Source organism: Emys orbicularis, chromosome 11 (genome assembly GCF_028017835.1).
Source record: "Emys orbicularis isolate rEmyOrb1 chromosome 11, rEmyOrb1.hap1, whole genome shotgun sequence".
Taxonomy (NCBI): domain Eukaryota; kingdom Metazoa; phylum Chordata; order Testudines; family Emydidae; genus Emys; species Emys orbicularis.
Window position 1 is genome coordinate 32,601,220 of NC_088693.1, and position 12,432 is coordinate 32,613,651.

General features: G+C 41.7%; 1 protein-coding gene across 1 annotated transcript in view; it reads right to left on the reverse strand.

Moving 5' to 3' along the window:
• The window catches only part of RBMS1 (RNA binding motif single stranded interacting protein 1), a 129,357-nt gene that overhangs the window by 24,721 nt on the left and 92,204 nt on the right, over positions 1-12,432 (reverse strand). Inside the window, exon 6 of the mRNA XM_065412920.1 lies at positions 9,453-9,532. Coding sequence (XP_065268992.1) covers positions 9,453-9,532 — 80 coding nt within the window. The remainder of the gene's footprint in view (positions 1-9,452; positions 9,533-12,432) is intronic.

The window sequence follows — 12,432 nt, forward strand, 5'->3', positions numbered from 1 at the left end:
TAGAGTTGAAGGACCAGAACGAGGCACCAAACACTTTTCTTTTTTGGGATCAGGAAAAAATGAGAGTAAAACTCCCTGCCTTGGAACTCCATGATTACTTCTACAGCTCCATTTTGCAGAAGGGAGTCCACTTGCTTTCTTAGCAATATCTTGTGAGACCGGTCCCTGAAGAGTGATGGAGAAAGGGAGATGGAGGGACTGGAACTGGATGGGAGTACCCCTTGTCGGCTGTTTCCAAGACCCAGTGGTCTGAGGTTATCCAGTTTCAGGACTCCCCAAAACAGTTCCTAAACAGAGATGGGATGTGAGAGGGGCAAGGAGGAAGGAGAGAAAAGTAGATCCTGTGGGTCTAAGCGACTCTTGACTGTACTATCAGAACTGCTGATGGAAGGTCGATGCAGAATGTGTGGTGGAGGAGAAAGGGGCAGAGTGTCTCTTCCTCTGAAACCTCAGCCTCTTCCTCAGAGGCTTGGACAATCTTTGCTAGCTGCAGTAGTATGAAGGAGGTTGTCTCTGTTCGATAGTTCTGAGACCTATATTGTTTTCTCCTGGGGACTAGGATGTACACCCCCCAGAGAGCACATGGTGGCCCATGAGTCCTTTCATATGTCCAGGGCTCTGTCAGTAAGAAGAGATCGCAACCTTCAAAGCGTTGGTCCTTGATGCTCATTTGGACCTCCTTCAGTATTCCAGAGGATTGTTACCAGGAGGCCCGGTGCATTGTGATTGCAGTTGCCATACCATGAGCTACTATGTCCACGGCATTAGTGGCCTGTAATGAGGTCCATGCAACCAGTTACCCCTCTAACACCAGCGACTTGAGCTCTTTTGTGTGTTCCTGCAGGAGCGACAGTTGATGCCAGTTCAGGAAGGTATATTTAGCCATGAGTGCTTGGTAATTTGATATGCGTATCTGTATACTGGCTGAGGAGTATGTCTTATGCTCAAAGAGTTCCAGCTTTTTGGGGTCCTTGTCCCGAGATGTTGCCTTAAGTGGTCCCTGCTGTTTAGATTTCTTTTGGAGTCAGCCACTTCCAAGGACAGGTGTTGGATGGTTATAAAAATATTCAACCCCCTTAGTGGAGACTTGGTAGTGTCTTTGACATGGGTGCCATGGGCGGATGTTGCTCCCAAGAGAGTCTCAATGTCTTTGCAATGTAAGAGCATCTTCTGGATTCCCTGTCTGAATAGCTTGGTTCATGGGGCAATGAGTGGGCAAATACATGAGTGACATTTTCTCAAGCCCTTCAGAAGTAGAGGAGGAACAGGAATATAATGCTCTCGTAGGTGGAGCCATTTTTTGGGGATTTTAAGGTCCCACAATATCCTGTACTGGGATGGAGGTGGTGGCTGTAGTCAGTGCTGGGGCCAATAATGTCCCAGTGGAGGCCAACAATGGTGACTGGCTGGTTGGATACCGTTAAGTGTCCTGCTCTGGTGAACCTCGTGGGCACCAACAAAGTCAGCTCTGAGAATGTTCCTGGCACTCTGGAAGTGTGTTCAGTACTGCAAAGCGCAGTCTGGGGTGCTCTGATGTCAGTACAGAGGGTGGGAGCTTAGATGCTTGTACTGGGTTCTTTGGTGCTGACAAGGGAAGCTCTGATGATTGTGCCCATTGCTTTGGTGCTGCAGTTTTGGTGTTGAGATCTTTGGTGCCAGACACTTGGATTCCAATGTATCTGAGTGGTGTTGAGGCAACAGTTGGACCTGCTCTGGGCCTTGAACTGCTTCCTAAGCTAGATCTATTCAGTGCAGGAGAGGGAGATCTACGTCTCTGGTCACCATGAATGTGATATTCCTTACTTCCTCTTTCCTCAGAGAAGAGGGTATGGAAACTCTGGTCAATTCGATAGTTGAGGAGTGGGGCTTTCTCAATGCTAAATGAGCTCTGGATCTCGAGGTAAATCCTTGGCTTACCAAAGTACTAAGAGTCAGTCTGATCCTGTGTGGCTGTCTTTTCCCCTTCAGGAACCGATAAAGCAGTCACGAACCTCTAAGAGGAAAAGCTTCAGGTGGAATTCTTTCACTTTTTGGGTCCTTTTGGTAAAGGAGCAGCATATACAGCATATATGGAGATATACCTATCTCATAGAGCTGGAAGGAACCCCGAAAGGTCATCGAGTCCAGCCATCTGCCTTCACTAGCAGTGAACAAGTACTGAATTTGCCCCAGATCCCTAAGTGGTCCCCTCAAGGATTGAACTCACAACCCTGGCTTTAGCAGGCCAATGCTCAAACCACTGAGCTCTGTGCTTCCCTGTGGCAGATGATGTTTTTAGAGTGTCATCATTAATGGAAATAATTACCTCGCAGAAGGGACAGGATTTGAATGTTGGAGACTTCAATGCCTCCATGTCCAGGACGGTCCAGTGCCAGGGCACCTCCCGGACTTGAAGACTTCTTTCTTTGTCAAAGAGCTTAAAGTCTGTAAATCTAATTGCACTATCTATATACTAACTAAAGAGAAAACAACTGCACAGTGTGCAGAGATGGGGACATTAAAGGGTTCTGTCTCAAAGCCTCGGGGGTAAGAAGGAATTTAAGGGTGAATGGAGCTGCCCTGACGTTTATGCCCTTGGCTATGGGTTCCAGGAGGCATGCAAAGTGCAGGTGCAGTCCCAATGGATACTACTATTCAAAAAGATTCTGATCCCTCGTTCATGGTGTGCACACTCACCAGAAGTGGAATACACATGGACAATGCCTAGAAAAACTCGATTTCACAGCCATGCAATTCACCTCTTGCCACATAATTATGCTTCAAAATCTAAGCTTTCATTTAAAATAATAAAGTGGTTGTGAAGAAAGCCGTTGAAACTTAACCAAGTGCAAAACTGATGTTGTGGTGTCTGCCCAATAGCTCAGAGATGTTAACTGCCCTATTATTCTCCATGGAGTATTAACTTTTGAAACCTAATGACGACAATTTACATTTTAGCATTTAACTATTTCAGCTTATCATTTTAGCAGGAACATCCAGGTAATGTGCACATTCATCAATTCCAAATTGCATTCCACAGCTTCCTAGGTGCCAAACCTTATCTGTCCCCACCACTGAGCTGCCAAAATTTCCAGGCTCCCTCTGACAATTTCAGTTACATGTTTTCTTTTTTTTTTTTTTAAATCAGTAGTACTTTGAAAACTAAAGACTATGTGTCTGTTTAAAATTAAATATTACACAGGATACTATAATTGACTTTCACTTTCATTATTAAGTCAAGAAAAAAAAACAAACTCTCAACTTAAAATGTATTTGTGGCAGGCAAAGACATTTCCAGAATGCTGCACTTTTTTGTCTGAGAATTTAGATCAAGACTGTAAGAGCATGCACAGGCACGTGCCTGTATCTAACTCTCTAACAGAACCTCAAAGTTACGAACTGAATGGTCAACCACACAACCTCATTTGGAACCATAAGTATGCAATCAGGCAGCAGCAGAGACCAAAAAAAAAAAGGGCAAATACAGTACAGTACTGTGTTAAACAAACTACTAAAAAAAATAAAGGGTAAGTTTAAAAAAAGATTTCACAAGAAAAGGAAATCGTTTCTGTGCTTGTTTCATTTAAATTAAGATGGTTAAAAGCAGCATTTTTCTTCTGCATAATAAAGTTTAAAAGCTGCATTAAATCAATTTCCAGCTGTAAACTTTTGAAAGAACAACCATAATGTTTTGTTCAGTTACAAACATTTCAGAGTTAAGAACAACCTCCATTCGTAACTGTGAGGTTCTACTATATATTGATAGTCTATACAGATCACTGCTACAGATAGTACCAAACAACTTTATGAAAACAAATTGTTCTATAATGACCTAATAATAAAAATTAAGGGTCAGATTCTGATTCCCATACTCGCAGTGAATAGTACCTTACACCATGGATAGTCCCAATGACTTCAATGGAACTACTCATGGAGAAAGGAGCCACTCGGTGTGAAGTACGATGAAAGCAACAGGCTTAACCTAGTGGATACACAAGAAAATTAAAATTAATTTACAAAATTAAAAACACACAGTGCTGATCTCTTCTGGCAGTTAAAAGAATTTTCCAACTCTGACTCCTAAATCTTTTGAGAAGGAGAAGAGAGATAAGGACCACAATCTGGATTTAGGGTCTTCTGAAAATTCTTTTGCTACTTCTGTTCTCTACCACTTTACCAAGGGCCAGATTCTTACATTGAGCAGTACCTTACTCTATGAGTAGTCTCACTAATTTCATGAGATTATTCATGGGGGAAGGCATTACGTAGCATGAGTAAAGGTGGCAGAGTATGCCTCCAAATTAGGGCAAAATTAAAATACCCCCCCCCTTTTTTTTTGTTCTTCCAGATCAGAACTTCAAACCATAAATCAGACCAATTTTATAGAACCTCTGGATTGGCTTTTAGCTCTGGAATGAGCTATAAAACAGATTTCACACAAAAAATGTCTGGGATTTGCTTTCATGAGTTGTTGTGGAGAAGACATTCAGACACTTGAGTTCTGATGCACACATAGACACACTTACATTCCAGATCACTGATGAAAGATTAAATTTAAAACACAATTTAAGTTAACTTGGGTTAAATTTGGATAATGGGCCAGATTGACTATGATGGCAGATAGTGAAACTTGTAAAAGTCAGCTGTGTGTGTTGTAGTTGTGCAAGGTACATGCAATGCTCACTTCACTGGAGATCTGCAGTTGGTCAATGCCACCTAAAAAATAGCTAGTACTGGTTGGCAGAAGCTGGAACACACCACAAATTTTAGAAGCTAATCCACGTAAACTCCCATTTTGCTAATTAATCAGAATATGAATTAAATTGGACTTAATATTTTAAAATAAAACTTAGGCACCCTTTTTAAAACCGTAGAAAGTTACTTTAAACTCAATGGACCAAAATCTGCCTTCAGTTACACTCATGCAACCCAATTCTTCCAGCCAGAGCATAACTATAACTTTAAAGGAGCTGCTCTAACTACCGACCATCTTGAATATTTGGGCCAAATTCTGTTAATTGACCACAATGGAGATACAGAGGGGTCCATACCTCAATCTGCCAAAGCCCAAATATTTTACGTGATATGAAAGAAAAATCCAAAACCGAGGAAAAAAAACAACACAATCATTTCTGCAGGGAAAGTCACAGTGCTATGGGATTCATTTCCTAAATGTAAATTCACTTCAGTGACACAATTCACTTCAGTGACATTCAGATTTCACAGCTTGAGAACCTTTAAACACTCCATTCTTCAGTAAAGACAATTACTTTTCTTAAAAAAGAAAAAGGAAATTAAATGCAAGTTATGTTAAGGTAATATCAAAACTAACTAATTGCACAGGTAAAGTTAAAAAGGCAGCATATGCAAAAGTTAAGGCTCTCCCAGTAATGTTACATGAGTCATGGCACATCTCATTTTATGGCATAAAATGAGAGAGAAATATTCATCTAACATAGTTAACAAAATCCCAGGAAAAGAAACAATTGTTAAAAGAAATCATACTTTAGTGTTCGGCACATTAGAAATGCTTCAAGAGATAGTAGGTACTACTGTGGATTTATAACATGGTTGATTTAACATTGATCTTTGAGCCTTATCTTTTTGCATGACTTAAAAAACCCCAAACCAAAACAACCCTTTGTAATCTTGACACCATATCAATATTGGGGTGAGGGAGTGAGTTTGCACTTAATATAGGATATAGGTATTTGGGTAAAGAACCAGCTTACTATTAATCTTGGTTAACTCTCAGGGTTGGGCACTTGTAACTGTTGATTGTTTAATAGTCTGCGTAAGGAAATAGTTCTATCCTGCACCTCCGTTAGAAGTTCCACTGTCAGGATACATACTTGAGCTGCATTCATTATTTTTGCCTTTACAGGGCACTTTGCATTAAGGTTTCCTGATCTGTCTTCTCATGCTGCCCAGGAGGTCCAGCTCTGTTTCCTATAACTTCTTTCATTTAAATCCAATCTTTGTTATTTTGACTAAAAGAGATGTTCTTCCTCCTACACCTATTTCATTACAATCCTCCTCTCCTACACTCTCCATCCTGGAAACAGTGTTTAAATATCCAGCTCCGTTTGCTGACTTTAGCCAAGTTTTTAGTACACAGTGTTTCAGTTTAAACATGCAGTTCTACTTCTGCAGTTTAATTTTGTATGGCTCTAAACTTGCTCCCTTCTCACTCCCCCAAAGGATAATCATCTACTTTGTACAACTTTACCCTCTTACTATCCATTTAGGAGCAGACTGTGCCTGGAGCTTACATGGGTGTGAGCCCTCTCCACTGCCTTTGCATGGCCTGCTAAGGGCCAGGAAGCTGCCCCATGGCCTAGTCCCCTTCTGTGTCAGACTGCAGTGCAGGGTGGGGAATCCGCGGTACCTCCTGCAGGACTACAGTAACTCCTCACTTAACGTTGTCCCGCGTCGTTGATCAATTAGAGAACATGCTTGTGTAAAGTTGCGCAATGCTCCCTTATAACATTGTTTGGCAGCCGCCTGGTTTGTCCACTGGTTGCAGAAAGAGCAGCCCATTGGAGCTATCTGGTGAGGACTTGGAACCAGGGAGGACCAGCAGTCCCCCATCAGCTCCCCTAAGTTCCCTGTGCAGCAGCTGCCCAGCAGGCTATCAATTGCTGGCAGTTCAGCTGTCCCTCCCCCCACTGCCATGTGCTGCTCCTGCCCTCTGCCTTGGAGCTGCTCCTGGGAGCCTCGTGCTTGCTGTGCAGGGGTGGGAGGGGGAAGAGGGGTACCCCCTCCCCCCGCTCCTGTACCTCATCTCCACAGAGGGGGGCTCAGGAAGGAGGGAGCTTGCTGGCAGCAGCTGCTGTCTCAACTTGCTGATCTACTTAAAAAGGCAGTGTACTTAGAGTGGGGTCAGCGTACTTAAAGGGGCAATGCACGTCTCTCTCTCACACACACACGGTGTATGTCTCTCTCTCTCACACACACACACACACACACACACACACACACACACACACACACACACACACACAGTATGTGTCTGTCTCTCTCTGCCATGCTGTCACCTCCCTCCATTCGTGCTGCCTTGTAGAGTGCAAGGCTACATTAACAACAACGTGTTAACTCTTGAGGGCTCAGCCAAGTGCTAGTTCATCATTTAGCAGTAAGTCATTCCCTGGGAAATATCCCACCCTCTGACTCCACCACCTCAGCAAGCTTCACAATCATCATTGTACAGTATTAAATTGTTTGTTTAAAACTTATACTGTGTGTGTATACATATACACACATATACATATACATGCAGTCTTTTGTCTGTTGAAAAATTTCCCCCTGGAACCTAATCCCCTCTATTTACATTAATTCTTACGGGGAAATTGGATTCGCTTAACATTGTTTCGCTTAAAGTAGCATTTTTCAGGAACATAACTACAACGTTAAGCGAGGAGTTACTGTATATCAAGAACTCCGCCTGTGTCAGGGAGCATTAGGAGCAATTCTACCGCCACAGAAATCCTCCCCAAGGGACAGGGCAGCTTCTCACCACCCACAACTCCAGGCTGTGCCTACATGGTTGCACCACTGAGCTTTTAATGATGTAGCTTCTCTCAGTGACGTCCTTCCTCACCTACTTATTTGAATAACGAGCAGTGTAATGCTAAGTATTTGTAGTATTAACAATGAGTGCATCTTACTGTCCCCGGATAGTCACATTTACACAGTGTGTGCCCCCATCCCACTTGTTCTACAAATCACTCCTATAATGTAATCCTGCCCAATAACTTGCTGCTTCTACCTGGTAAAAGCAGATAGCACAAGGGTGTAACTCTGGCTTCAAAAGGGCCCACTGTAGGCAGGGTGTGATCAGCTATGATAAGCTGACAGCTGCCCATCCAGGCGTGGGTAGGACACAGAGCTGCAAACGAGCAAGCTAAAAAGCACTAGCAGGAGCTCCCACAATTTTGCAGTTGCCAGTTTTGAACAGATTCTACAGTCCTTTCCTTTTGGTTAGAAATATCTAAATATTGATTAGAGCTTTGTCTGTTCCTACTCATGAGACTTTTAATGGTGTCTAAGCAATTTCAGTATTATAAAACAAAGCAAAATGAAAGAGGACAAGAGAGCAGTTAACATTCAATGAAAATAGTACCATTATCTACCTGCTGCCTCATGGATTTTCCACCTCACAAAATAATTCTCTACATGGGATATTTGCAAAGATAGTCAACAGGAAAATGGAAGTTACAGCCCCTAACCCTAAAGTCCACAGTTTTCATGCAATTATTATTTGGTAGGCTATGAAACGCATCCCAGTGCAGAGAGTTTGCAAAAGGCACTCAGGTCAAAATGTCACCCTGCAATAGATCAAGCTGGGTAAGGGGAAGCAGCCTTCCATGCCTACCAAACCACAGATTGACTCATGTAGGAGTCATCTTTCAAGGATGAGGCATGTATGTAGTTTTATTAAACAAGCTAAATTATTTTTTTGCTGTTTGTTGTTTTCCTTTTCCTGTGTTCTCTGTGCCAAGGTTTGGGCATGAAGGATGTGTCATCAATGGGAGGAGAACTCCAGTAAATGTGTCAATAACACTGTAACTTGTCAAATTCTTTCTTGAGTGTCCCTGTAAAATAGTTACCAAAGGAAGCCTGGAATCTTAGCCATGTATTCTTTCCTCATGTATTGTCCCATTTTGCTTCCTAATTTACTCTGCTGCTCTGTGATATAAAATTCTCTTTCCGTGTTATACAGAGTGACTTTAAATTTAATTCATGGAATATATGTTTTCCTGTAATTATATTTTTAACAGGCAAGATATCAGTGAAGGTGGTGTGAGCATAGTCTCTCGCCACTGAGCTCCTATGCATTTTGACTCTGAATTCTTTTCTATTTTTCTAGCATTTTCTGTGGGTCTCTTTTTTCCCTTGCTCAAGAACTTGAAAATCTGTTTCTGTTGCCAGAGTGGAAAAATTCAATGCACTTCAAAAGGATTTTCTGTAGGCAGGCCACAAAGATGTTGCTCATGGGATCCAGTTTGCCAGGAAGTGAATGACTTCAAACAAAAGCATGGGTAGATGGCAAAACAGTAAGTTTAGGTCACTTTTTTTTTTTTTTTTTTTAAACAAACAGCAGCTAATTGATCCATGGGTCACCAATCAACCTCTGCTCTAATGAGTATACAATTAACTTCAGTTGGGGTTACACAGGATGTAAGTTAGTGCAGAATTTGGCTCAAGACTGCTTTTCCACTTTGTAGAGTGGAACACAACAGCACAGCTTCCCAGTGAAGCTCTACTGTGAAAATGAAAACAATCATGGTGTTATTTTCTACAGAAGTGGCATTACTGTGTTCCAGACCAGCAAATATTCTAGCTATCCAGGGAAGTAGTGTTACATTTTAATGAATGACAAACCAGGTATAACAATCCCCAGGATATGCTTAAACTGTAAGGACAGTCATCTATTGATATATGTTGTCAGAATAGCAATATAAGCAACATACCAGAAACTCCCGGTGGTGTCTTAATGAATTTTCCATTAAAATGAGCAATCACTGCTTCACATTTTTCTGTTGATTCCATCCTATATAAATAAAGGATAAAATAGAAATTAAACTTTTGTCTGGTTTCTGCGTTAGAAAAAAAAACAAACAGATTTACTAGGGTTTCTTGCTCTCCTTTCACTTTTGTGACTTCCTTTTGTGTGTGAGAGCAACAGGGTAAAATTAAGGGTAAAATTAAAGAGAATTAACTTTTTGTGCAAAGTGATAGACTCGACACTCTGAAAATTTAATTTCTCTGTTTATTAGGTCATGCCCTGCAGAGCTCAGATAATATGGGTTATACAAGTTAGGCCATGTATACTCAATTTCCAAGGGTTGGCAATGGGACTATTACTACAGGATTCTTGGTGTTTGGATCCTAAACCCAATGCTTCAAGAAACCCTCCCTAATTTCTCCCTCCCGCCCACCTTGTTAAAGGTAGAGGAGGCATGTAACAGGAAAACCCTCACCCCTGAATTCTCCTCAAGAGGGTCTCTCTTTCACCATCTTCCAACTTTATAAGGAAGGACAAAGAAAGGCCAATGCCTTAACCCAAAATTTAGTTAGGTTCTGCAGTAAGCGGAACAGGAAGCAGCTTAGCATCTCAATGATGCAGAAGGAGCAGGAACACTTGCTCCTGCAAAATCCTAGACAATGCAAAAACAGAGATGCCCAGTAAACCTTATAATGGAAGTTAGGGAATCCACCGGCTTCCCTGGCAATGACATAATAGCTGGAACAGCTCATAATTGCTAGCTAGAGTTGCCCTAGAAGAACTAAGCCACAAGGGGTGTGGCCATTGCTTTGCTTAGTATAGGAGCCACAGCAGGCATGGTAGTGTTTCCCCATTCCTGCTGTTGGGGGGGGGCAGGGGGGCACAGTGGCCCTGACCTAATTACTCCATTGCTCCTTCAGAAAATCCTACGGGAAGGGCAACTTGCACCAGGTGGAGTGGGAATAGGGTGTGTCAGGACAGCAAAAAGGTAAGGGTAGGCTAAGAGGAGACTTCAAGGCATCTAACAGTAGATGCTATGGGGTGAGTTTAGAAGGCCAGAACTGCAAATTGCATTGACTTAGCTCAGCACATATTTTGTGAATCCAGGAAGACCTTCATGAGCTGAGACAGAGTTTGAACCCAGTTTGTGATTATTGGCAGATTCAGGATTCTAGCCAAATACATCTAGTATGGCATGGGCAGTAGCAGTGAAAAGTCCATTCAATGGTACCGAACAGACGGGTTAATTCACATTCATTCATTCAAATTTCAAATCACAGCCTCTTTGAGACAGACACCAAAGGGCAGTATCACTGTTGGCAGTGGTTTTTGCAATGTCCACTAGGCATTAGAGTAAAAAAGCCAACTCCATTCACACAGCACACTGAACTACCTTTTAATAGGAGTATAAGTTTAACAGCTGTTTGTAAAATGAAGTCGAGGTAATATATACAAAATCATTAAAGGGGATTGTTATCTGCATATTACATTTGTGAAACTCAGATCCACAAGTTAGGCCATATGACTAAATCACCTTCCACTCATCAGCAATCTACAGTAACCAATGAGAGGTAAAAATTGGTGCTTTTGGACTCCTGGTAGTCTTCCCACTCAGACCCTGGGAAATTCTTCCATAGCCAAGAACCAGGATCAGCAAATGGGCAGACTGAACAAAAGGGTTTGTTCACAAATGTAACTGGAGAACCAAGAGAGCTTGGGGAGGGCTCTGGATTGCTGGATCTGAGTCACTGCGTTAGTCTCAGATTCAAATCTGGACTTGACAAAATCTATTCTGAGGTTACTTTCTACTAACCTCCTAAAACATCATGGACACAAGAACTGAAAGCTTACTGTACATTCATTCGCATGTAAAACCTTAAAAACCTTCAGTCTCAAAAAGGCATTCACCCATTAATGTTCAGACATCTAACTTGCAGTACTTGAGTATATGTGGATAGATGTCAAAATATGGTCTTATACAACTCATCTACATAGGTTTCCTCTCCTGTTACTGTAAAAGCCAGCCATATTTCTAAATGAACACATAGAGCTGTTTCAGTCTTAGTATAGTAGAGAACCCACTTAGAAAGTACAGATTTTGAAGCTAAGGTCTTTTTTCCAACACACCCACAACACAAATGGTGATTTGGATTTGCATATCTCTTGTGCACTTTCCAGGTAGAATTTTAATGCTCTTCTGGCATCTAATGCCACAAGAGTTTAGGGTAAAATCTTGTCCCAAATACCTCTTGTTTAACAGAATGAGAAGCAACTTGCAAAGAGAACCATTTCAGGGAGACCCTACCATCTTGTTAATTTCCCATAAGCAAACTCAGTGAAACCACTCTCTAAAATATTTGGATTTGACTGAACAAATCAACAGACTTCTGACTATATGTCAGGTGGCATACAATGTTCAGATTCTTCTCTGTACAGTCCATGAGAGCACCAACAATTTTATATTCTCCTACTTTTTCAAATACAAAACTACCACAACATAGACAAAATATCAGAAATGGTTATCCAGTCATCTGGTCTTCGAAATCCAAGAGGACTAATTCTACCTATCATCAATGTTTTTGTGGCACATCTATATGCTTAATCATATATCTTTTAGGCTCTACTTCCTTAATTCAAGGAGTGCTCTCCATTGCAGACACTGTTAACAGAAATCTCCAATCCAGTTCTCAAATGTGGTCATTCAGCTTGCACACAAAAGAGATCTTGACTGTTTTAAAGAGTGACCATGAGTTGATCTAGGCTTAATGCAGGACATAGAGACAGAGAAAATAAATGCTAAAGGGCCACAGGAGAACTCTTGGCATGGAAATCTGCTATAGTCAAATAGCCAGTAACTAAAGGAAATGCAGACCCCCAGGGGCAGGATATTTGAGAGCTGAGTTGACCATGGAAACAGTGTTTGTTCTTATTGACTCAAAGGGAGA